The sequence below is a fragment of the Pundamilia nyererei genome, unplaced genomic scaffold, assembly GCF_000239375.1.
Source record: "Pundamilia nyererei isolate P.nyererei 1_Seehausen unplaced genomic scaffold, PunNye1.0 scaffold00069, whole genome shotgun sequence".
Classification (NCBI taxonomy): Eukaryota; Metazoa; Chordata; class Actinopteri; order Cichliformes; family Cichlidae; genus Pundamilia; species Pundamilia nyererei.
The window spans coordinates 1,759,234-1,786,133 of NW_005187470.1; the positions used below are offsets into that span (position 1 = coordinate 1,759,234).

The 26,900-nt window shown below is 38.2% G+C and overlaps 2 protein-coding genes across 4 annotated transcripts in view; both read left to right on the top strand.

Annotated features, from left to right (window-relative positions):
• ghitm (growth hormone inducible transmembrane protein) overlaps positions 1 to 4,693 on the top strand; it is a 5,666-nt gene extending 973 nt beyond the window's left edge. Inside the window, 7 exon segments of the mRNA XM_013911665.1 lie at positions 683 to 816; positions 1,418 to 1,529; positions 1,642 to 1,783; positions 1,981 to 2,089; positions 2,304 to 2,492; positions 3,751 to 3,922; positions 4,034 to 4,693. Of these exon segments, the coding sequence (XP_013767119.1) occupies positions 683 to 816; positions 1,418 to 1,529; positions 1,642 to 1,783; positions 1,981 to 2,089; positions 2,304 to 2,492; positions 3,751 to 3,922; positions 4,034 to 4,121 (946 nt within the window). The 3' untranslated portion in view covers positions 4,122 to 4,693.
• Positions 4,694 to 8,220: 3,527 nt separating this feature from the next.
• LOC102201247 (cadherin-related family member 1) lies at positions 8,221 to 22,889 on the top strand. 3 transcript variants are annotated; one of them, XM_005736452.2, is made up of 18 exons: positions 8,221 to 8,430; positions 8,674 to 8,676; positions 8,874 to 8,969; positions 9,326 to 9,471; positions 9,562 to 9,612; positions 9,881 to 9,970; positions 10,113 to 10,199; positions 11,415 to 11,531; positions 12,970 to 13,113; positions 13,201 to 13,279; positions 13,408 to 13,508; positions 14,556 to 14,759; positions 15,370 to 15,522; positions 16,094 to 16,258; positions 16,926 to 16,993; positions 18,310 to 18,538; positions 19,212 to 19,466; positions 21,482 to 22,889. In XM_005736452.2, exons 1-18 carry the CDS (start codon positions 8,370 to 8,372, stop codon positions 22,022 to 22,024), a joined length of 2,592 nt encoding a protein of 863 aa, XP_005736509.1. In that variant the 5' UTR covers positions 8,221 to 8,369; the 3' UTR covers positions 22,025 to 22,889. The 3 variants fall into 3 exon arrangements, with proteins under 3 accessions (XP_005736509.1, XP_005736510.1, XP_005736511.1); XM_005736453.2 differs by lacking the exon at positions 8,674 to 8,676; XM_005736454.2 differs by lacking the exons at positions 8,221 to 8,430; positions 8,674 to 8,676 and adding an exon at positions 8,717 to 8,734.
• Positions 22,890 to 26,900: the final 4,011 nt, after the last annotated feature.

The following is a 26,900-nucleotide window of genomic DNA, read 5'->3' on the forward strand; positions in this document are numbered from 1 at the left end:
GAGTCAGTGCTTTTAATATCAATTGTGGGTTGCACTTGGGCCACATTTTCATCGTTTTGCATGTTATGGCTTCAGCTGCTTCACAGATGTCAGCGTTGTTTATTGGGAGGTGTTTACGATTGTTGCCAATCAAGCCAAAGAAAAACCTAGAAAGTAAACACATGTGCTTTAAGAAAATTGTGGCCTTCAAAATAGTATTGGAACCGAGTTTTATGGACTTCTACCGACTTTATGAAGCTGTCTGATAAGGTGGTAGAGGCAAGCTATAATCAAGTTGAGTGGACGGCAAAGCAACACGCAGTCGATTCAGATGGTCAATAATGCCTTTCTTAACCAATACAATAAAATAAAAAAATTTAGGATGCTTTTTTGTACAGGTCAATGCACGTATGGGCAAAACATGCCTAAAAACCATTGCTTTGTAAAGTACTAAAAATGCAGCTATGCTTAATTTTTCATCTTGGATAATATTGGTAGAACACCTTAGAAATTTTAGTCATAAGTTTGTAATGATCACAGGGGGTGCAACTTGCAGCTGGACTAGAAACAGTGCAAATGTCAGATTGCCACTGCTCTAATTTGTTATGTAAACATGGTATTTTTTTGAAACTGGGTATTTGCTGCTTCCCTACTTTTGATTGATGGTGGGTGTGAAACCCTAACTCATGTTCAACATTTGAAGAGTCATGTAAAGCTGCTGCTTCTTCTTTCAGGGTTATTCCTCAAAGGCCAGGTTTGGGTTTCGCCGTGCAAAGACAACCAGAGACCAGCTAAAGGAAGCAGCTTTTGAACCAGCCACTGATACAGCCATCAAAAGTAAATGCTTTGATACATACTTCATTTGGCACCGTTACATATTTTCTACTCGTGTATATAGCCTGAATTCTATGCTGTCTACTAACTTAAGGGTGACCTGTTAAGCTTTCACATATTTTTTGTTATTCATGTCTATGGATAGATAAGTAAAATTTTATTTGTATAGCACCTTTCAAGACAAAGATGACTTAATTTATTAATGTTTCTTAAGTAATAAAAGCAAGACTGAACCTGAGATTTGACATGAACATCCAAAGTGAGAGTGGAATCAAAAGTTAGCCCAAGGTTTCTGATAGATGATTTAACAAGTGTTGAAAGGGGACCAAGAGATTTCATTATCACATACTGTTTACACCATATGTCATACATTCAGGTGAGAAAAAAAACTGTCTTACCTGTGATTAATTGGCTGGGGGTGGGACTCAAAACCCAGTATTAGATAAATAACAAGTATTTTAAAATGTAAATCCTGCAATGCAACTTCATTTTTAGAAAAATGTGAGATTTCATGGTTTGAAATGGTTTTGTTATAGTAAATCTTTTTTCCTCTGAGGCAAAAATGTAAACTGTGTCTCAAATGATTTTTGTGTTGTGTCTGAAGTCGATAGCATGGGGAGAATGATACTGGCTGGAGGTGCAGCAGTTGGCCTTGGAGCTCTGTGCTATTATGGACTTGGCATGGCTAATGATATCGGTGCCATAGAGAAAGCAATGTGAGTAACAGATTTATTTTACCAACAGCACTTGAATTTTATTTTGAAATGCAGACCAGTAGAAAAGTGATGGTATCATACAAACTAAAGGCTTCTTTTCATCTTTGTACAGGATCTGGCCTCAGTATGTGAAGGACCGGATCCACTCTACCTACATGTACTTTGCAGGCAGTGTTGGGCTGACAGCTCTGTCAGCTGTAGCTGTGAGTAGGACCCCAGCTTTAATGGGTCTGATGATGAGAGGATCCTGGCTGGTAAGCTTTACAATACTTGCTTGCTTTTTTGTTTTTTAATGGTCTTCACTCCACTGCACCATTATTATTTTAACCTTAGAATTACATATTACAGAGCTTGTTTAGTCAAATACCAATTTTTAAACCGTAGTTTATCTGATGTTCTTGAATTTTTCCGTTGAACTTATTAATATGATGATTTGTTTGTTCCCACCTAGGCAATTGGAGCAACTTTTGCTGCTGTGATTGGTGCGGGCATGCTGGTCAGGTCAATTTCATATGAGCACAGCCCAGTGCCAAAACATCTTGCTTGGATGCTCCACGCAGGTTTGTGTTTTTAAATATCTTTTAAGAAATTTCTCAGCCCTGTTGTCTCTGGTATGTAGTTGCCTTGGGTGAACACTAGAAGGCAGGCTTAGAACAGGTTAGAGGAAAAAGCTGCTTCAACAATACACTAGTTGATGGCACTAATATCATTTGTTTTTTAAAAGAAATCGTTTTGTTTTGAACTGTTTTTTGTTTTTTTTCAATAATTGATAAGGTGTGATGGGTGCTGTGATTGCCCCCCTCACTCTCCTGGGAGGGCCTCTGATGGTGAGGGCTGCCTGGTACACCGCGGGCATCGTGGGAGGTCTGTCTACTGTTGCAATGTGTGCCCCAAGTGAGAAGTTCCTCAATATGGGAGGGCCATTGGCTGTTGGACTTGGAGTGGTGTTTGCCTCCTCTCTTGGTTAGTATAAAGCACGTTTATTTCATAAATCCTGTTTATAGATAGCCATGAGTATTACAAGCTAGTGAACATTCAGGCTGAAAATGTTCCTGATAATATTATCTTTGTATTTCACTCTGTGGTTTCATTGAAAAGTATAAGGGAGCGGCTGCTTTGTTGTTGTTGTTGTTGTTGTTGTGTTGTGGGGGTTTTTTTTGTTTGTTTTTTGTTTTTTGTCATTGTTGAAAGTCTGATCTCCAACCTAATGCAATGCACTCTATTTATAGGGTGTCACATATTTAAACAGCAGTGTCCTTTTTGCATCAAAGTGGTTCTGTGCTGAAGTACTTATATTATGATAAACAATTTCTAAATGCACATCATTCCACTAAATGCTTTAAGACTAAAGCAAAGTATTGAATGCAGGATTTTGACTGTATTTATTGTGTGTTTGTTCCTGTAGAACCACACAAAGCTTGACATTTTCAATTCAATTCAATTCAATTTTATTTATATAGCGCCAAATCACAACATAAGTCGCCTCAAGGCGCTTCATTTTCATAATGACAATATAAATACAGCTTAAAAACCTAATCTGATAAGTAAATTAGTTTTTCTTTCTTCATCCAAATGATTTTTGATTCCCATGAGATTACAGTAGATATCATTTTTGTGTAGAAATGCATTTTAATACTATACAGTAATTAAATGCTAAAAAGTAATACATAGCACAGTGTTTGTGTGTTGTCAGGGGTAACACATATGTTCAAATTAAACCGTAGTGGAGTCGGTGAAGTGAAATGTATATTGGGAAATGTACCTGTAAAAGGGCTTTCTCAGTCTTCTCCGTATCTTCTTATTGGATACTTTGTAAGAGAAGGTGTACACCTACGGTGTAGTTTGGGTATAAGAAGTAAATAGAAAATGGGGTGGATAGTGTGCGTCTCTGTCCAGAAAAGCAAAACAGAAGTTATTTCAAAATTCAGTTCACTTTGCAGTTAAGACATATTTATGAATTAATATAAATGTATAAATAACTGCAAGGTGGTTAACAATTGAATCTCCCAAGTTAACGTCTGTGACAGCCAGCTACAAGTTTCAAATGTTTTTACAGAAGCTACAGCCAAACATCAGATTCATACTCGCATATGTGTGTTGTGCAGTATTAGAGCTGTATCATTACCTACTTATTAGTTTTCTATATTGTAACTTTTAGTTGACAGCTGCACAGAAATTGTACTTGTCAGACTCAATTTGAACTTTCTTTTGTCTTCTTCAGGATCAATGTTCCTGCCACCCACCTCAGCATTTGGAGCAGGGCTCTACTCCATTGCTATCTATGGAGGCCTGGTCCTGTTCAGTATGTTCCTCCTCTATGATACACAGAAGGTTATCAAGAAGGCAGAGACACACCCACTCTATGGCGTACAGAAATATGACCCTATCAATGCGTAAGTCACTTCAGGAATTAAAGTACACTAAAAATAACTGGTTTTGAAGATTATTGTTGGTAATCTACTTGTGCCGATATGTGGATCTGATACATTTATTTAATCTTACAGGTGTATGGGGATTTACATGGACACACTGAATATTTTCATCAGGCTGGTGATGATTCTAGCTAACGGCGGTAGCGGCAGGAGGAAGTAAACACCATCATGACTCGAGCTTCACTTTTATCTTCCACGGAGCCTGAGACAGTCATGTTTACTGCTAGCAGCATAAACCAGATGACTGATGTTATCTTATAGAGCCAAATCCTATCTAACTGCTAGATCAACATGAATGCTTTGAAAGCATGTAAAGATGTGGATTGCACTGTGTGGTAAAGATACCTGTCAAAGTAAAGAAGATAACACAGAGATCTTACTTTGATTTTTGAAAGTATCTGGTTTATCCTGGGGCGCTTTAACAGATGAGTTAAATCTGTCAGTTTAATTTTGCATCCCTCAGAAGTCATTTGTATTATTCTCTGGTTTCTATTTATTTCCACTTGGTGGTGTTTCAGGTTTTATGTGGAGTGAAAATACAGAAAAATGTCACAAAACAACCAAAAGGCCACATATGTCAACCATAGATTGGTCCACATTCACAGTACAATAAACAGACTGTGCTGGATGTAATTGCTGAAGAAATTCTCTGGTATAGCACTTATGTAATGGGTTAAAGAGGTTCGTAATGTGTTTTTTTTGGGGGGGGAAATAAAAGTAATTTAAACAAAGTAAATATGTCCATGTGATGTTTTTGGCACATGTTGCTGATGGAGATTTTTTTGGAATTTTGTCTGCACTGGATAACGTATTGGGAATGATAACTTAGTTAAGTGACATGCAATACTGCCCACAGTCAAATAACTATACTTGTGCTGTATATGCATTATAATAATGCATATTAATAAACTGTTTTGATCAAGTAATTACGAGTTAATTATGATCGATTAATGGATATGTGGTTTATATTTCAGGGTATGATATTGAAAAAGGACATTCTACAGGAGTGCTTCTACTTCTGTTGCTGTACACACTGTCATGGCAGTTTGTAAAATTGTCATGACCTCTAATCTGTTGATTGCTCATTCAGAACATGAATTTCATGGCATGTTCCATATTTCATACATCCATTGTATTTTATATTTATTTATTTATTCCAAATATGTTAGTTGGGGCACTGAAAACAACTCTGTTCAGTTTAAACATTTAACAAAGAACTTGGTTAGTGTTGGGAAATGGCTTTGTGGAGTTTTGGAATTAAAAGCTACTCATTTAGGTTTAGGAAAAAGATCACAGTTTGGGTTAAAATACAACAGTTTTTCTACAGCTGTGGTTTCTTGGTTGTCACGGTGACATGTCCCTCCTTTGGACAGCATGCAAATTCATGCGGCTATGAAAAATATGGGGGGAGCGAGTCATGAACATGCACAGATAGATCTTTTGCTGTGTGACTGTTTCAAATTTTGCAGCCCTTAAGATTAGACCATTCTAAAACTTGCTCTTCTTAAGTAGGATTATAGTTTCTATTTAAGTTTCCAAAATACATGTTCTGTCACTTGACTAAAGTTATTAGATAACAAAGCAAATTTTGGGATCCAATGCAATGAAAATCAGATATTCAGTTTCTTTGTGCTTTCCACCTCTGTCACCCCACTAAAAACAAACAAAAAGCAGCCCTAAAACAAACAAAGTATATTAACATTATAGATAATATGAGTCTTATCACAGAAAAAGTTTTACATTTTACAGAAACACTGGGATAAATAGTAGAACCGTGGTTGAATTCTTTCTAGAAGTTTCTGTTACTGTTACAGCCCACAGGTGCACTCGTACACAATGAAATGCTGCTATTCTTAGTAACACCTGTGCTTACGTGCCGTGTCGACGGTGCAGTAAAAATATCTGCTCTGGCCAGTAAGTCAGAGCGATAAAGTTCAGTGACCTGTAAAACAAGCTTAGGGCACCTTGTAAATTTAATTGGTGTAAGCTGTGGTCTAAAAAAATTGCAACTAAATAACCTCAAACTTAAATATTTTTATGTTTATTTAGCTCTCCCCACTTCAGACCAGACTGAGACCAGCGGGAGTCCACCTTGTATTTCCCTATAAACAGTCAGCGTGTTGCAGCAGATGACAAAGGCTTAGTGTAGTAATCCTCTTGTGTACCATCTGGCTGTTCATCTAAAATTAAACCTTCAAACCAGGGCACTTGCAACAGATGCTAACATCTGTAAATATGCAGGTGTTTCATTAAAGCACATGCACGTGGCACACGCAGCTGTCAGGCATGGTTTTAAATCTCACATAATGTTCACGTTTAGGACACGTATGATTCATATATACTGCGTATTGAAAAATCCCACAGATGGGAGGGATAAAGAGGGCAATAATGGATGAGCCTGCACAAAGCTCCAGTTTGCAGAAACCTGCCATTACTGGGGATATGTGACTGCCAGTCATTTTCAAATTGATGACCAATATTTGGTAGAGTTCCAAGGCTGTTGCTGCATAAAATAGGCATGAAGCAGTTTGTGATTAAAAGTTCAGATGACAGTAATCTGTGCTGGACGTTTTGTCACTTCAACCCGTGACACGGTAGAAACTGATGCGTCATCAGTGCTATTTTTATTCTGTTGTCAGTGTTTTGTTTTTAAAAAACATGATTGTTCAAGCAAGCAGCATGACTCTAAGGATGGCATCTGTTAGGTCTATTGCTCTCTAAGCAGGAGCTATGTCCAGGGGTGGGGCATGGGGTGGTATAGCCCCTCCCCAGTTATCTCCTCTGCAAAAGCCACTGGACAAGACTACTGTGAATTGTTCAATACTCAGCACCACCGGATAAGATAGATAACTTACTTAACAGAAGTTACAGCTTTAACAGAAGTTACCGAAGTTACTGACTTTTTTAAGTGCTTTTATTTAATGTTAGTTGTTTGAATGTTTGATTCACATTTTTAACTCCATCGAATTTATTTTAAAGCTTTATTTACTAATTATTCTACCATTTATTTAATAAAAGGCCTCTATGCTGTATTATTAGTATTATTATAAGCTATGCACAAAATGAGTAAATAAAATCATATTCAGCTACATTAGAATGACAAACTAATTCATTATAAATAATAATGATCCAGTAATATAATGCAGTAAAGGGCATATGCATATTGATCTTTTCTTTCATATTATATTATTTTGGTATTTGACAGTGGTACTTATCAAAATAATATTTTTATGTTTTTCTACTGGTTAATCCACCTCAAGCTCTTTAATCAAAATGTTAAAATACAAAAATATAATAAAAAATATTATATAATGCTACTGTACATCTATTATTGTGAATGTAGGAGATCTAATTAATAATGCTGAGTTTCTATGCTTGTGCTCTAACATTTTTCTGCCTTTAATGAAAATGTTCACCCAGGGACTATTTTTATACCTGTGAATACAGGAAGTGCACACTCTACACCTTGGAATACAGTTAACACGGTAGCTCAAATGACAGGCAAACGTGCAGTCACATGACATGAAATGGTGCAAAACTCTCTCTTTAACTGTTGTCAAGGTTGCAAGCTCAAAACGTCATACTTGATTTTTCCACTCTGCTCTTCAGAGTGTCAATTTTTTTTTCTTTCATAAAATCAGCTCTTCTTAATCGAGCATTATGCTTTGTCTTTCGTCTGATTTGTCTGCTGGTAATTCATATCGGAAGGATATATTACAGTTTTAATTTTGTATTATTTATTTTATTTTTTATTTGTTCTTGTTTTTGTTTTTTGTTCGGCCACATGGTGTGATTGGCTTCTCTCCTTTTTATTTATAGGGTTTTAACAAGCCCATTAGTCACATATAGCCAAGGTGGCCTAAACTGCCCGCTGTTGCCAACCTTGCCTGCTCATTTACCAACACTAGCCTTAGCTGCACTCATGCACTTACAGCCAATAAGCTTTCTTTAGATCTTGCAGTCTACTTTCCCCAGGAAACCTAGTGACCTGCCAGGTGGCCCGTCTCAGCACAAAAAAACATGACAAAACAAACCGCTGATAATAACAACCAAACAAAAATCTGAGCTGCAAACATTTCCTATCAATGTTTCCAGACTAAACATGGATTCTGTGCCTCATGTGTGCGCCTGTCAAATGTGTGGCGAGGTGCGATGATCACACCATATTGTGTGAAACTTGAACTCTCGTCTCTCAATGATCCAGGAGAATTTGGAGTGAGAGCAATGTGGTAGAAGATGTGTGCAGAGAGAAGGGATGCGTCACTGGATTAGTGCCTGAGACGCTGTCCCAGCCTCTTCCTACTTCTGAGCCTGCTGAGACGCTTCAAGAAGGGCACGACACTCACTGCTCGCTTTCCCTCCACCAAGCCTTCCACATGAGCCAGCCAAGCCTTACCTCCCCACCAGGATGAAGAAAGAAAAGAAAACGCATGCTTTACTATTTCTCCTTATGCTTCACTTCACCTCGGGTAAGGCTCTGCTTTTCTTTTACTGTCTTTGTTGTGTGTGGTTAAGACTTCTTGCCTCGCACTTATCTGGTTAATCCTCTAACACAGAGAGGGCATGTCTGTCTTAGTGTGGACTTTCATGTTGCTTGTACTTCATAAATTTCAACATGCAATGCTGTTTTTGTCTGGGTCTTAATACTACAGCCTTATTATTTCTAATTTAACTCTTTTCTCCTCCCTGCTTTCAATTCCTGCCCTTGTTAGCAAGTGAGTGCAACTCTTCTCACTGTAAAATAATAATTAAGGAGAAAAATAATTTGATGTGGTGAGAGACATTTGTGGGGTTTGTACAGTGTGTGGAGCAGCTTCCTTTTAGATTAGGTCATTGTTTTTCTTTTATATCTCTCTTCTGCTCAAATAATGTGAATCGTCTTTTTCTTTCTTATTTTTTTTTTATCACAAAGGGCAATCAGACTATGCTCCATATTTTTACGATAATGGTCCCAGCAGTACAAATGGAAATATGGCCTTGTTCAGCATCTCTGAGGATACACCCGTTGGTAAGGCTCCCGTAAAATTACATTTTTAAAAAAAATTATTATTGTTATAATTTAATATTTTTAAGTTTGGTATAATTTGAGCATGTTTTTACATTTAGTGTAGTTTGAGATGTGTGTTTTAAGTGCCTAAGTGTTGTATGAAATGATCTCACATGGTGCTAAGGCTCCAGCTAATCGCTATAAGATCTTTTGGATTGTGACGTACATCACAGTCTTACGGGAAGAAAACATTATGGGTAGAGGCTCATCTGACCTAACCTGTCAAACGTGCCTTTTACACTAGTGCTGCATATAGACATGTCACGTTTCTGCCCCATTTCAAAGGTTTTGTCGCTGTATGTGTTCTTTTCTCATAGGAACACAGATATATGTCTTGAATGGCACAGATCCTGAGGAAGATCCAGTACGATATGGTCTTGCTTTTGAAAAGGGCTCTACAGAATATTTTAGAGTGGACCCAAAGTCAGGAAATGTGACTCTAATTCAGGAGCTCGACAGAGAGGTAGGCATTTTAATAAAGACTCCTGGTTTGGAAACACACAAAAAAAACCCACTTTGGCTCAAAGTGATGTGACATCTTTATTTTTCATAGAAACAAGATGAAATCTCAGTGCACGTGAGCATAACGGATGGCCGTAATAAAGTAAGCTCTATAATCTACAGTGCAATTCAGTTTACAGTCACATTTTAATACTGCAATTTAACTGGAAACTCTATCATAAATATTAGGATTAAATAGTACTTCAAAAAAGTGCCATGACAGCCTGTAAAATCTATTTAACTGTGCATCATGACATTTTCTCTGATCGCTATTTAGATTATTTCTCTGCAAACAATGTCTTTTTTTTTTATAAGCTGTAGCAAAAGCAGCTGTTTTGGAAATTTGTAATTGCTTTTCACATGTGTTTCAGGTTGTTGAGACAGTGAGAGTCTTTGTCACGGATACCAATGACGAGCCACCTGAATTTCTAAATTTGCCTTTTATTATTGATATTCCAGAGGTATATTATATAAAATAACTATACAGTTACATACATGCATTCTAGAGTGTTTTTTCCTGAATGTAATAAAAGTGTCAAACTAATTAAATAATCAAAATTCAATAATGTTTGAAAATTATTGAACTTTTTGCTCCTTTACCAGGACACTGCTCCAGGAAGTAGCATCTACAGAGTCCAAGCAGTGGATAAAGATATGGGCTCAGGAGGAAGTGTTTCCTATTATCTACAGGTAACTTCACAGCCTCACTGTAATGTGCTTTTGTTACCATGGCAACTTCAAAACAACTTGAGTAGTAACTCCCAAATTGCAAATATTTTTGAAGTTGAATTGAAGTAAAGATGCACAAAGTCACCAGTAAAATTCAGGCACGTTAAAGAAGCTGTTGTGAATTTTAAGAAGTTTTATTTAAACTCAGGTGAAAAATGCCAGCCACATATCACAAATTAGAAACTATATAATGCACAAAGATCCAAATATCATAATTGATTAATTCTGGCTACTGCATCTATGTTTACTGAGCCATCAGTCAGAAAAAAGCACTCTCCAAAATATAGCAGCTAGGCTTCTACGGCAGCACGTGCGCTGAAAAGTGACCCAGTGTAACCTAGGCTAAAGTTAAAGCTTTTTTTAGCCACGTTGCACATGGCGTCCAGATGAATACTGAGTTGATTGTAAGAGAGTACTAATCACAGAGAGGGCTCTTTATAGCTTTACACCTCTTTACATCTTCAGCTCTCTTAACTCTCACATCCTGGAATACTCCCTGAAGTCTGCCAACACCTTTATCCTCTTAGAGCCCAAAATGTATTTAAAACTGTTAACAAGTTGGGTTTTTTTCATAATTTTAGCATTTCATTTTTTTCATATCTTAATTTTTCTGTTTGTTCTAGGTTTTTTTTTTAAGCTCTTCTATGGTTTGCTTCAATTTCTGCTTTGCAATCTATTTAAAAATCAATTACATTTTTTATTACCAAGACTGCAATGCAAAATAAGCAAATAGCAACATTTTTAACTAGCGTTGTATGACCCTAACACTCAGGGATAACCAGAGGTCGACCTGACATCACGAGCATTGCGCGTGATGGAGGGAGGAAAAGGGCATATGAGTGATGGGACAGTGATGCAGGGAAAGATTAATCTCATACCATAGAGCAGTCTAGAAATCGTGTTACTTTAGTGGATTAAATTTCAATTACATTTGAGCATGGCATTGAAAGCTTAATAGGGGCTTAGGTTTGGTCTGGGCCAACAGCTGACAGCACAGTGGTTGTTAGTCTCCATGTGTCAATTGTGAGACAAAGCTACCCTGAAATGCCAAGGTTAAAATGAGCCAGGCTAAAATTGATCGGTACCATATCAGAATTAGCTTTATTGGTTTGCTAAATTTAAGTCGAAATAAAGCACTCCTACTATCTTTATTAACTGTGACTGTTATATTACCAGACCTCCCCATTCACCAAGTTCACCATTGATGGACACAGTGGGATCCTCAGAGTTAAACCTGGTGAGACTTTGGACTTTGAGACCACACCAACGCATTTTGTGACAGTAGTTGCAAAGGTGAGAGGTCACTGTGACACTTTTACATTTGGGTTGTGCCTTTATTTGCTTAATCAAATGGTCTTAATACATGTAAACACAGTAAGTAGCTTAGTTTGCAGGTATTTCTGTCCTCAAATGTAAAGGATTTTCAACTTTAAAGTCATGTATTTTTGACATGCAATTGCATCAATCATGGGGTTTAAAAAAGATAAATGAAATTACAGTTTAAAATTATTTAATTCTAAGTAGAAAATTACATAAAATCTAAAAATTAGTTATTGGAGTTTATCAATAACATTCCTTCTGATACAATTTGTTCATATAGAACCAAATCCTGCATATTGTAAAAAAAACAACAACAACAAAACAACAACAACAAAAACAAAAACAACATTATACTAAATACACACATAACATAATTATGTTCTATGAGCAACCCATTGCAGTGACTGAGAGGAAAACTTCCTTTTAATATGAAAAAAAACTGCTGCAGAACTAGATTCAGAGTAAAAGTTGTTTTACCTTCACTGATTTGGGTGAGAGAAAAGCAAAGAGTGAAAAAGGGGAACAGGGAGCTAAAAAAAAAATCTGTTGGGAAGTGGTGAGATTTTAAGTTGCTGGTCTGCTGACGCACTGAAAGTCCTGCTCCCAAAAATAAGTATAATTTATCACTGTGAATAATAGTTGGTGGTGAAAGCTAGTTTATTTTTTGTAGCCTCGGCTCTTGGCTACTTAAATACCTGGCTGTGTAACATTTAGTAGATAATCCAGTTATTAAAAAGGTAAAGCTATGATGTATAAAAAATATTATATTATAGTGTTCCCAATTAAAAATGAATTTCATTGCCTAACTTTTGATTTTTATTAAGGTGCAAGTTTTTCCTAGGTTTTTTTGGCCTTTTTCAACTTTAGTCGATAGACACAGTGAAGATAGGACAGGAGAACAGAGGCAGAGAAAGAGGGGAAGACATGCAGCAAAGGACCCTGGGTTGGACTCGAACCCGGGCCAGCAAATCTCAGCTGTATGGCACGTGGTCACCTGCTCAATGCACTGAACTAAAGTGGCAAATCAGACAATAATTGCTTCTAAAATTATACTAAACCATGAACATGTGTCTAAAATCGTATGCATGTTCTTTCTGCACTTTGTGATTTTTAGCAAGTTAAGAAAAAACAAACTCTTAACTTTTTCAAGCAAGACATCTCTTTAAAGTGCAAGTAACATAGCATTTATTAGGTTAGAATACTAAAAAAATGTATATTTTTGGTTAAACTAAATTTTTAGTGTTTTTTGTGAGCTGGCTTCAAGCTGTTGTGACAGATAACATGTAGCAGAGATCCCATAATCCCAACATGGCCAAATGTAAAATAAACGTAACCATGTCTTTGATTAAATATAAAGGGTTAGCTAATTATGCCATGTGGTAACTCTGCTTTTACCTTGTTGTTGTCACAGGATGGAGGTGGAAAGTACAAGGGGAAGCATCAGGTGTTGACTTCCACAGCCACAGTAACAATTAATGTTATTGATTCCCAAGACATGCCTCCATACTTTGTAGGAACACCATATTTTGGATACATCTATGAGGTCTCTGTTCCTGTAAGTTCTTGTCGCATTCACTGAATTAAATTTGATTTCAGTTATTGCTTTTGTCTCCATTATGTTGATGTACTTTTTTACTTCTAGGGCTCTGAAATATACACAGTGTACGCTAAAGATGGTGACCAAGGCAATCCTAACCCGATACATTATTCCATTATTAATGGTAAGAACAATAGCAAAAAGAGAAAAGTGCAAGATTTAGTTGCTTGTTCGTAAGGCAAAGGTGTGTTACTGTGTCTTCTTTTAGATTATGATCAGATTTCAAACAAAACTTCTATCAACACCTTTCAGGTAGTGATGGTGTGTTCGACATAAATAGCACAAGTGGTTGCATCACCCTGACAACTTTTCCATCTTTGCTGAAAAATGAGCTGTATGAAATCAAAGTCAAGGTAACAAGTTATTTTCTACTTATCTTCATGTTTAAAAGAAACTTTTCACCGCAGTAGCTTTTGAAACCACCTTCAGCAGCCATAAGTTGAACGGATAGATTTTTTTCTTTGTACGACTTTATTAGTCTCTCACATGGTTGTGGATGAAGTTTGGTCCACTCTTTACAATATTGCTTCAGTTCATTGAGGTTTGCAGGTATTTGTTTATGCACAGCTCTCTTAAGTGCCAATCAAAGTATCTTAATCAGTTTTAGGTCTGGCCTTTGAGTGGGCCATTACAGCACCTTGATTCTTTACCTTTTCAGCCATTCTGTTGTAGATTTATTGCTGTGCTTAGAATCATCATCGTGGTCCATGACCCAAGTTTGGCCAAGCTTTGTCTGTCAGGCAGCTGGGCTCACATTTGACTCTAGAAAGTATAGAAAGGAGTTCATGGTTGACTCAATAATTGCAAGGTGTCCCAGTCCTGTGGCTGCAAAACAAGTCCAAATCATGACCCCTCCACCACCATGTTTCACAGTATGAGGTGTTTGTGATGATATGCTGTGTTTGATTTTCACCAGATGTAGTGCTGTGGATTAAGGCCAAACATTCACTTTGATCTTGTCTAGCCAAGGGACATTGTTCCAGAAGTCTTGGAGTTTCTTCAGACACAACTTTGCGAACCTAAGCTGTTCTGCTATATTCTTTTTAGACACAAGAGACTTTCCTCTGGCAAACCTTCTAAAACGTGTTTGTCAGGTTTTGCCCAGCCTTGGGGCGTATTTTCTGGGATGTCCACTCCTAGGAAAGTTGCTACATTGTGTTAACATACACCTGAATGCTCCAGACCAGCAAAATTCCAAAACTTGTTATCGTACAGAGGTGGTCTCGCTGATGATCGGTTAAATAAATGCATTTGATTAGAATCATCTTGCTGCTTCTTCTTCTGCTTCTGGAATAGTTTTTAACAGGACTGCATAGAGTCCCATGAAAACCTTTTTTCACCGGTGCTTCTTACTCTCATTGACTATAATTTTATTTACTTGTGTATTTTTTAAACTGAAGGCATCTGAGGTAGGCCCAAACAATGAGCTCCAGGACTATGATGTTACCACAGTGACTGTCCGTGTGGTTGATCTCAACAACCATCCCCCAACCTTTTATGGAGAAAATGGGCCACAGAACAAATTTGAAGTCACCATGTATGAGCATCCACCTGCAGGGGAGATCCTCCGTGGCTTCAAGATCACAGTCAACGACTCTGATCAGGTACATGAATTCCCAAATTGCAAATATCTAACTCATCTTTGATTCATTCCTTGGACATGCAGCAGTATGCATATTAAAATTTAGAGAATATTAGCCAGTTGACAGATCCATTTAAAGAAATTACGTACAAAGTTAACTAAATATGTGAAAACAAACGTGTTGTGCAATAATGCAGCCCCAAAGTTGCAAATATCCAGCAAATGTATTGAAAGTAAAAATGTCACTCACTATGCCACCATGGTTAGTCTCCTCTACCTGTTTATAATAGCTCATGTAGCATTACATGACACTCTTATACTCTTATTTATGTGGTGGCAACAGCTCAGGAGGTAGCACAAGTTATGTAATAATGTTAATAATAAGTTGGTGCTTGCTCCAGTCTGCATGCGAAATCCTTGGACTAACTGCGAACCCCAAGTTGCATCTAATGGCGTGTGAGTGTGTATGAATGTATGTCAGAAAGCACTTAAGCATAAAAAAGTGTTTGTGTGAATGGGTGAATAAGACATGTTGTATAAAGCGCTTTTAGTGCTTAGGTAGAGTAGAAAAGCGTTCTAAACGAACCAGTGAGTTTATGTAATGGATTTCTGTATTGTGCTGACATTTTTAGGGAGCAAATGCCAAATTTAAACTGAGGCTAGTTGGGCCGAGCCGAGTGCTTCGTGTGGTTCCCCAGACAGTCCTGAATGAAGCACAGGTGACCATCATTGTGGAAGACACATCCGGCATCGACTATGAAAAGGGGCCAACTCTCTCTTTTAAGGTGAGGCGCCGTATGGGCAATATTACAACATTACAATACGTTATTATTAACAAGTGTCGAAGAAATAATCCTGTTAGTTATTTCACTGGGTGGGTAATCTCTTTTGGTTACTAGGAAATATGATGAAGACCTGCTGTATTATTTGATTAATGGCTTTAGCCCATGAATTAACTGCATTTTCATTAACTTAAGCTTTGCCTGTATACTAATACTTTGTGAATGTTGCAACATAAATACATAGCTCACCTTTTGTAAACAGCTAAAAAGATAATTTACTCCAATCATTTGTGCTTGTAAAGGACCCAGGCTAAAAATCCATCTATCAATATGACTGTAGATAAGCAATAACAACATGAGCGCCCTAGCAAGTCTCTGATTTATTTCACTGACTGCAGTGACATTAATTTTAAAAATCATAAATCAAATCTGAAAATATTTTCTTTGCTTGGTTTACAGTTTCACAGAGTAGCCAGTGTGGCTTTAGATATCTGTCTATCCATGAACTCATTGACTATGAGTTGACTAAAGCTTTCAGCACTAATTTAATCACTCTGAGTGTGTCTTCCTGCAGCTCCTGGCAGTGGAGATTGACACTCCTGAACGGTTCAGCGCAACAGCGGACATAGTGATCAACCTGCTGGACACAAATGACAACATCCCTAAATTCACATCTGAGTATTACATCGCCAGGGTCCCTGAGAACTCTCCTGGAGGCTCCAGTGTTTCATCTGTAACAGTGAGTCAATCACAGTTAAACTCAGCTTTAACCTGATCAAAGTGATTATATAATCCATCTTTCCTCTGTTAAATGCATATTGCTCAGCACAGTTCATTAGATAAAAGCAGATTGGTGCCAGACAAAAACAGGCTTAACGCTCTCTTGCTTCAGTTTGCTACTCCTGGTTATGAAATTTGTTATCTCCATGTCACAATCTGGCATATGTCCTATGTTACTCCTCATCGAGGGAGATTATTAAAAAAAATATTGGCACATTTGTCCCTTGCTTGTCATCATACTGTAGAAACCCTGCAACCAGGCAATGTGTCCAAGTTAAGCAGTGAGAAGTAAAAAGCTTAATTTTGCTTCAAGGTTAATCATGTTGACCGATGCTTGCTGAACATCCCCTCGCAACACACTGTATATGAGCTTAAGACTCTATATAGTTGTCCACAGGGGGTTTTAGTAAAAATAAATGACACAATAAATTATTTTCAGTCACCTTAAAGTAATCATATTTATTTAAGTTACATATCTATACACTATTATGATGTAATTTTCCAAATAAGTAATTAAAATTTTTTAAAGTGTAATTTTTAAATATTTTGTTGTGTAAGCATGAGTATGTATGTGTGGTATGTAGGAGTATGTAGGTGTATAATCGCCTTCCTTTTTTTCTCTGTAGGCAAACGATCCAGATTCTGGGTCTTGGGGTGAAGTCAAATATACGATTTATGGATCAGGATCTGATTTGTGAGTATAAACCTTTCATTGCTGCCAATTTAGGTTCATTCTGATCAGATCTTTAATTCTGGCATTTCCACAAAATGCATTTCACAGCCTAAAGTTATTTTGAAAGTATGAGTCAAAAATGCTCAGAGGCTCAGGGTGTTTAGTGCCAGCAGGACACTAGTCTTGAGTCATCTTTGTGTCTTTGATGAAAGAGGTAAGCGGGAAACTGGTTTGATTGGCCCCTCTGCTGCACAAACAGCTCGCTCTAAAATGGCTGTAAGATGCTGGCTAATCTCCTAATTGGATTGGTAGGTTAAAAATAGAGAGCCTGGCCCATCGCACATAGGCAGAGCCAATTAATATGCAATGTGACAGCTGGAGCCACAGAAACGGCAGCTTTGAGAAGCAAGGCAACATACAGCGAAGGGAAAGTGAGAATTTATGCCTGTCTGCAGGCTGCAACCTGAGTTAATTGTGTGAAAGTTATCAGTTCCAAGAAAACTTGTGAAATTTCACAGCGAAAAAAAAGACAGAAAAGTCTGCTGAATAAAATGGCTGCATGCCCAATGTTGAACTAGAAGGCACTCAGAAAGCTCCTGGCAAGCTTTAAAATGAGTAAACCTGCTGTGTGTACGAGCAAGTATTTATTCCTTATTGTATCCCTGAAATTGTTATGAATGTGTTTTTAGGTTAGAGAAATATAACAGGTGGTAAAAAAAATTAAGCCCTACAGGGTATAGTCAAGCTCTCCTGATTAGTGATCACTTTAAAACAACCTCTGGAAAGTCTGAAAATCTCAAATATACATTCACAATGTTTGAAATGACAAAATAGTTAGAAGCTTTATGGTTCCAGATCCTCAGAAAACACAAACAGTGTATAACAATAAGAAAAAATTGAAAAAAAAAACTTGGCAATTATTGTGTAAATCAATATTTCTCTACAGATGTACATATGCATTTCATATGCTGGAGATCTGTCTTTAAGGAAGCAACTCATTAAACATATTCTCCCTGCAAATCAGGGTTCAGGATTTTTCACCCAAGCAAATAAGCATAAGCAGCAAAAATGTACAAGTTTGTTTTTCCTACACGTTTTTTAAATCAACTGGATTAACATCTGAAGCCTTACAGTACAACACGTCTGTCCAACGAAGGCTGTAAAGCTGTTTTTTATAGCAAAGTGTGAGTCATGTAGAGATTCACAGGGAGCAATGAAAATCTGTCACTTGAGCTGTGAATTACGATGCCTGTATTAGAAACGCCTGGTTAGTTGAGATGAAGCTGGAGATGGACATCTGTGGTTGTGACTCATGCACTGTGTGATCTGAACTGCAGGTTTTCCATTAACGCTTCATCAGGCCTCATCACCACACAGCCCTGGACCAGCCTGGATGCAGAGGTCAGGTCAAAGTACAACTTTTATGTCAAGGCTGAAGATTCAGAGGGGAAGTACAGCTTGGCTGAAGTCTTTGTCACAGTCACTGACATGAACGACCACGCGCCAGAATTTGATGAAGTGCTCGTGGAGAAGACGATGATTATTGGCACGCCTGTCAAAATAGAGGTACATTTTGCTTTGAAATTGATCTACCTCGTCTCTTTTAGCTTAATCTGTGATTCTACTTTCACCAAGTTTCAGCTTTTTTGTTGTAAACTGAATGTTTTGGGAGCTTAGATAACAGTAAACATTCAATGTATTGAGCTTTGGTTCTAGAAAAGTTATGATTGCATAATTTGGCATCAAAAGACTAAGATTTTGGTGTGTAGAGCTTTCTAAATTTGTTAATATTCCATGGCTACAAATACAAAAAACACTATTTGCGCCTTTCTGATAAAGACTACAAAAAACAGCTGTTTAAAATGTAGTCAGTTGTGTGGATTAACTAGAAACGTGTAACTAAATTAAATAAAATTTGATTTCAAATCTAAGGAAAATCTGAAGCCTGCAGTGGATATTCTGCATTAATACCTGGTTTAAAACACTTCTTATAAAGTAATCAGTGTGACTAATTAAAATTATTAATAGGGAAACAACAATTCCATAGCCAAGTATACGGATGATAAATTGACTCATCTTAAAATGTATGCATATATGTGCCAAAGCTAGGTTAAAGAACGACATATTGCATGCAATATGTCAAATCTAATGCATTTTACAGAAACATCACAGCCTAAGAATAAAGATTTATTCATTTACATTTTAACTAAACGCTATTGATGCATGATGCTTTTTACAGGCCGTGGATGAAGATGCGGAGTCTCCAAACAACGTCATTGAATACTCCATCATGACCGCAGATCCTGACAATGCATTTGACATCAATGCTGACACTGGCGAGATCAAGCTGAAGCCTTATATTAAGTCTATGGAGATTGTACAGAACATCACCAAGCAGAAGGACTGCAAGTGGTCTGTGGTGGTCGAAGCCAGGGACCGAGGCTCTCCGTCCTTCAGCACAACAGCTGTGGTCAACATCGATATCACAGAGGCGGTAAGACTTGTTCCAACTCGGAGCATGCTTGCAGTGCTTCCTGTCCCAGAGCTGAGCTGTAGACATGCATTTTAACATGAGTCAATAGGGACTGTTGCCATGCTACTATATGCTTCTGCTAAATCAGCGTCCTTGTTTCAGCTAGTCACATTTCACTAAGTTCATCTACTTTAAAGGATAACACTGGAAATTTCTTATAGTTTATTTAAAGATCAGAACTAACAATAAAGTTTCCTACTAAGAAGTGAAAAAAATCCATTAATACTAACTGGACTATCAGGTTCTGAATGCAATCTAATTTGTGGCTTTAAATATGAATTATTACAGAGTTTTAAAACCAATTAACTCTAAATTTGTAGCTTTCCCTTGCAGAACAAAGTTTTATCATAAAAAATTATTTGGACAAAAAAACAGTTTTAACCATTCTGGGATTGATCCACTGAACAGTCAAAGGCCACTTCATTAGTTACACTTTTTCATTTACTGGTTAACACAAATATTTAATCAGCCAATCATTTGGGCTCACCAAATAAGACAAGAGGAGACTCAAAAATGTTGCCTAAACTGATGAGTCACAATTGTTGCTGCAGCATCCAGATGGTGGGTCAGAATTTGGCATGGGCAACATGAATGCATCAATCCATCCTGCCTTGTCAGCAGTTCAGGCTGGTGGTGGTGATGGTGGTGTAATCATATGGGGAAATCTTTTGGCATACTTTGGGTCCCTCAGTACCAAGTGAGCATTGTTTAAACACCACATCCGAGTAATGTTACTGCGCATGTCCATCCCTTTATGGCCAATATGTACCCATCTTCTGATGGCTGTTTCCAGCAGGATAATGTGCCATGTCACAAACCCCAAATCATCTCAAACTGGTTTCTTGGTCATGACCTCCACAGTCATTCAATAGAGAACCTTTGGGATATAGTGGAGCAGAAGATTTGCATCTTGGATTTGACACCAACAAATCAGCAGTAACTGTGTGACGCTATCAAATCAATACAATACAATACAATCAATACAATGCTCTGAGGAATGTTTCCAGCAACTTTTTGAATGTATGCTTTGGATTATTACAACAATTATGAAGGCAAAAGAGCCAAAGCCAACCTAGTGCTGGCAAGGTGTGACTAATGATGTGGCCAGTGAGTATATATGGTCATGGCTACACATTTTACTTGTTGATGGAAAAATTCACACTCATTTTGATCTTTGAAATATTGATATAAACATTAGCATTATCCTTTGAAGTTTTTGCTCATTTGCATTGATCCATATTTTTCTAATACTTTTTGTGTTTTCATCCTGAATCCATTCTTTCACTCTCCATGATGTTTTTGGTTCTGTTTGTGTGTTGTGTATCGTGCTTTTCAGATAAAAGGTCGAGTTGTTTCATACTTCATGGGCCTCAGCAAGCGTCCGCTGACTGTTTTTGGAATTTTTTTGAGCATTCTCACGTCCCTTGTTTTACTAACAATTTGCATATCCACCATCCTGTACTGTAACGCAGTGAAAAAGTCCCGAATCAACCCTGAGAGTAACTACATTAAAGTGGTCCGCAGAGTCAAGTGAGAAATAACCAATGCCTGTCCTTCATTTTCATTCATGAACATTAAAATAATGTTTACTGGCTGGGTTAGGTCTGTAAAAGAGTACTGGAGTACATTGAAAGAAAAGTCTTTTTTATTATTTACTATTTTTATTTCCACAAACTTTTTTGGTCCCATGAACTGGTCATTATTATTGTTTAGCCCTCGTCAGTCAAAGAGAAATCCTAATGCATCGCACTGCCAGACGCATTCCTAAACATTAGAGACATATGTAGTTGCTAGCTTTCCTGTATTGTAGGGCAGAGGATGGATGTCTGGGTGCGAGTGTGAAAGTGCTAGAGTGTTCATAGATATGTTGTTTGGGCCTCCTCTGTCAGTGCTTTGGCATCCAATTTCATGTTTGCATGCTTTTGACAAATACTTGGAATTCAGGTTCAAAATGTTTTATTTATGCTCTTTTACAGACTCCTCTCAAGGGGCCTATGGCAGCCTTTTTAATGAAAAGTAGGGACAATCCTTTAAAAGCTCTAGGCATGGTCACTTTTATCATTAGTGTTTTGGTAGGAGTGACTGTCTTGATCTCTACGGCTATGTACATGCGCAACTCAAAGTCCAACAGGATCATGCCAGCACGCCGCATCATTAAGAGGCGACCCAGGGACCAGCAGCCTTGGACCTTCAAGATACCTGTTATCAAATTCACCAACCCTGGAGAAAAGTTCCTCATAACCAACCCGGAGAGCAGCCTCCAGCAGGAGACAGGCAGCCCCCGGCTGAAGCCTCCACCTCCCATTGCTCCCTGTCTTCCGCCTCCACCTCCCTCTAACGTGCGGCCCAATGAAAGGCTGCGTGCAGTCCCAACAATATCTGGCGCACTGGCATCCAAAGGCTCCAAGAAGGCTAAGTCCAGCCGCCGTAAGGAGGGAAACATCAGCTCTGCTTTAGTGTCGGAGCTTAAAATGAAGCTTGAGCAGAAAATACACGAGAACAACCAAGGTTATTATTAACTTTAATGCACAAATATCTTCTTTGATGGCTCTTAACTCACTTCATCCGAGTTCTGTGTGATGATGAGGTTACGTGAGCCTACCTTTATGTTATTTACAAGCAAACAAAAGAAGAGAGTGGTTTACATAATTATGTCTTAAGACAAGATAGAAGTGGGCTGCAGTGTATTCTCAGTTGACCTGCTTTAGATAAAAACAGGAGACAGCTTGAGTCATCAGTACAGTACTAGATAATTCACCACACTGCCATCTTGAGGAGGATTATCATTTTAACATTAAGAAGCATTACAAGAAATTGAAAGCTGAGAAGTTGCTCTTTTGTATGATGAAAATGTGCCACTGTAGGTTTTCACAGTAAGAGCATCTTGCTTTTATTTTGTTAAGTGAGTAACTGTAGAAAAATGCTTTTATATAAGTGGATGTGGATCTATTTTAATTGTACAGCACTGTAAACATGGCAAAACCGCAGCTGTATCATGATGCAGTAAATACAGCAAAGTCAAAATTAGACCGTCTAACTCCTCTTGAAGGATGTTGTTGATAAAAATCAGTCATATGCTTGAAATTTTTAAGCTCAGATTACTATTTATATAAGCTGCTTGGACACTTAATTCATATGGGTATTTAAATGTAGTGTCAAAAATGTAGGGTCTTTGCACTGCTACTTTCCAGGTTACTTTTAAATGCCTTCAAATGTAGGCAAATACAGTGTCATCACTGCAAGAAATATGATGTTCTTGATTCTATCTTAGCTTACTATTGTAAATAAGTTTAGAAAAACTATATATGTTACATATAAATAACACTTGCCTGGTATTTCAAAGTAACATATTTGTACTGTCTTTGTACTGTCTTGATTTTGAATAAATATTCAAAAATATCTTGGTCTGTGCTCAATTTTGTCCTACTGGTTTGATGTAGTTTTTTAGTTTTTTTGGGTTGTGGTAAAGACACAAAAACTAAGACACTGATTAAAATAAAGAAAACAATACATACATTATTTTTACACAGCAACACTGTCCCCATAGTTGAAAAGTTCACTGCAAATAATGCATTGGCTTAAGTGGACTGGCTTAAGTACAGCGCTTAATTTTGATGTTTTGGTACTTAGAGTTTTTATGGTTAATCTTGCCTTATGAAGATCATAGCAATGCAAGGGGAGGGATCACTAGTGCAAACAAGCGTGGGACTAATGTCAGTCTGTTATGTAATGTAAATCACAATGTTATAGCAGCTGTGCTGTGTTAGTCTCTTGTTGTTGTTGTGAATGTCTAATGTAAATGTCACTGTTTTCATGGCTGAGGGTGGAACTCAACCTGGCTATCGATGAACCACCATGACTAATACTACAGCAGTAAGTGGTAACATGTGGCCACCCTTTCCATGTCCAAATTCCAGTACAGTTGTAGCCATGGGTTTGACCAGTGCATAGAAGTCTTTACCTTCTTTTAATTGATGAGCTTATTGGGGTTATGATGGTAGGTTGTCTACCTCCATCCTATCCCTAACACTCTCTGACATGCCAATCATGAGTATGTTCTCCTCCACTACATTGAAAAATTTTTCTCTATGGTCTTCTTCTGTTCCTTCTGTCTAACCTTTGCTCAATATCTCCAGTATCCCTCCTCTGCACATGTCCAAATCATCTCAGCCTTACCTCTCTAACTTTGTCTCCAAACTGCTCAACCTGAGCTGTCCCTCTGATGGACTTGTTTCTAATCTTGTCCGTTCTAGTCACTCTCAACTAAAGTCTAAGCATCTTCAGCCTCACCACCTGTCTTCTTGTCAGGGTCACTGTCTCCAAACCAAACATCATAGCAGATCTCACACCCCTCTTGTAAACATTCCCTTTCATTCTTGCTGCTATCACAATTCACCCCTGACACTCATCTCCACCGGCTTCATGGTGCCTACACTGTCTTCTTTATCTCTCGTGTGCACTGTCCATTGCTTTGAATAGCCGATCCCAGGTATTTAAACTCATCCAACTTCACTATCTCGACTCCTTGCGTCTTTACCTTTCTACCAGCCTACCAGGTTTCAACGTAACTTTATTCTTTCATGAGTTATTTACAAGTTTCTGACCACTTATAAAATGTGTTCAATGTGCTGCCCATTGTGTTGGATTGTCAATGCAACCCTCTTCTCCCACTGATAGCAACACCGCAGGAGAAATGCCAGCACAGGCATCCAGTATCCGTAGTTTCAGGTGCTGCACATCTCGTATCTTCACACCATAGACAATCGCCTTCAGATGACCCCAAAGATAAAAGTCTAAGGGGGTCAGATCAGGAGACCTTGGGGGCCATCCAACTGGCCCACGACGAACAATCCACTTTCCAGGAAACTGTTCATCTAGGAATGCTCGGACCTGGCACCCATAATGTGGTGGTGCACCATCTTGCTGGAAAAACTCAGGGAACGTGCCAGCTTCAGTGCATAAAAAGGGAAACACATCATCATGTAGCAATTTCAAATATCCAGTGGCCTTGAGGTTTCCATTGATGAAGAATGGACCCACTATCGTTGTACCCTATATACCACACCAAACCACTCTCCAGTGACGTGCAGCGAGTGCTATGCTGTGGGTTCTTGCTGAATGAAGCTAGGACAGCCACTGATGTTTCTTCATTAGTGACAGTTTTCTTGCGTCCACATTTTGGCAAATCCAACAATGAACCAGTTTCACGAAACTTAGCAAGCAGTTTGCTAACTGTGGTGGTCTCGTCGGGTGTCTTGCATTGAAATCTGCTGCAATAACCCGGTTATTGCATTCACCAGATATCAACACAATTTTGATCCGCTCCTCACATGTTAACCTCTTCGACATGTCAATGGCTGTGAACAAAGAGAAACTTGTAAATAACTCATGAAAGAATAAAGTTACGTTGAAACCAAGCACACCATTGTTTTTCTTGTGACATTACCAATAAGTTTGATGTGTCACATGGCCCTCTTCCTATTGAAAAAACAAAAGTTGTATCCAAGATGGCCACCATGGTCACCACCCATCTTGAGGAGTTTGCCCCCTCACATATACTAATGTGCCACAAACAGGACTTTAATATCACCAAACATTCCCATGTTATTACGGTGTATCCATATAAATGGCCCACCCTGTACTTCTCCAGGCTTTCTTGCACCTGCTCCCTACTCTCACTACAGATCATAGTCTCATCTGTGAACATCACAGTCCACAGAAACTCCTGCCTGATCGCATCGGTCAACCTGTCCATCACCACTGCAAACAAGGTGCTCAGGGATGATCCCTGATGTAATCCTACCTCCATCTGTTACTCCAATAGCACCTTTCCTCACAGTCTTGCTACCCTCATGTATGTTCTAAAAACCATGTCTTCACTCACTAGTATATTTGCATCTCTAACCTTATTCACTTACGGTAATCTACTGCACATCCTTTCCAGCTCGATTTCTGCCTCTAGCCAACTAGTACAAGTCCTTTTCAAGACTTTCTTGGCTTGGTTTTTTCTCAATCTTTCCAGAATGTCTGGAATGTGAACAATTTCTAAAATACTTTACTGATAAAATTCTATCTCTCAAATCCTCACTCCCCCCAGTGGTGAGCCTTGCTCTCACTGGAGAATGTGCTTCTACTTTTCAACAGTTTGAGCCAGTGTCACTCTGTACACTTAAGCAAATTGTCAAGCAACTGAAAATTACTAGTTCTGCATATGAACCTCTTCCGTCTCGCATTGTGAAGGACGGCTTTGATGTAATTGGGCCCAGTATTCTATTTTTAATGAACTCATCATTGTCTTCTGGCTATGTTCCCTCTGTTTTTAAACATGCTATAGTGCAACCTGCTCTCAAAAAAAGGTGTCTTGACCATTGTGATTTTGTTAATTATAGGCCGATATCCAAACTTCCATTCCTCTCCAAAATCCTAGAGAAGATAGTTCTCTCGCAACTCCAGGCTTACCTGGATGCGCATGACATCTGTGATAAATTTCAGTCTGGTTTTAAACCACGCCACAGCACTGAAACAGCTTTGCTGAGAGTCCTTAATGATCTTCTCTTAATTACTGATTCAGGGCATTCTGTTGTATTAGTCTTATTGGATTTGTCCTCAGCTTTTGATATGGTTGACCATAATATCTTATTAACGAGGTTAGAACGCACTGTGGGCATTCGGTGTGAAGCCCTTAACTGGTTCAAATCATACCTTTTGAACAGGTCTTTCTCCGTTACCATGGGTACTTATTCTTCCTCAACTGCATCCTTATGCTGTGGTGTGCCCCAAGGCTCTGTACTTGGCCCAATGTTATTCTCATTATATATGCTCCCCCTAGGCTTAATCTTTCTCGAATGCATGAGAGAAGTCAGAGAATGGCTTTCAGGCAATTCCCTTATCCTGAATGATAAGAAAACGGAAATTGTGGTGTTTGGCAACCATATCCCTTGGGGCCTATTAGCTGATACCTTTGGTTCCTTTGCCACTTCTTTCTCTGACTCAGTTAGTGACCTAGGTGTCCTGCTGGATAGCTCTTTCAAATTTAACAAACAAGTGTCCTCAATAATCAAATCTAGCTTTTACCAACTGCGCCTTATTGCTAAGGCTAAGCACTATGTTCCTCATAAAGATCTTGAAAGGCTCATTCATCCTTTTGTGACTTCTAGATTGGATTACTGTAATTCTCTCTCCTTTGGTCTTCACTCCGCTCTCCTTCACAGACTCCAGCTTGTCCAAAATGCGGCGGCTCGCCTCCTGACTGGCACTAGAAAGCATGCCTCTATCACCCCTGTTCTTATTGATTTGCATTGGCTACCCATAAAATATTGCATTGAATTTAAAATATTGTTGCTCACCTTTAAAATTATAAATAATTTAGCCCCTCGTTATCTTGTCGATCTTCTT

Bases quoted from the DNA above. Each gene is read 5' to 3' on its own strand.
- LOC102201247 (XM_005736452.2), top strand. From the start codon at position 8,370: ATGAAGAAAGAAAAGAAAACGCATGCTTTACTATTTCTCCTTATGCTT. The intron at 9,971-10,112 runs GTATATTATATA...CTCCTTTACCAG, and splicing joins TTATTATTGATATTCCAGAG to GACACTGCTCCAGGAAGTAG. The intron at 13,509-14,555 runs GTAACAAGTTAT...TTTAAACTGAAG, and splicing joins TGTATGAAATCAAAGTCAAG to GCATCTGAGGTAGGCCCAAA.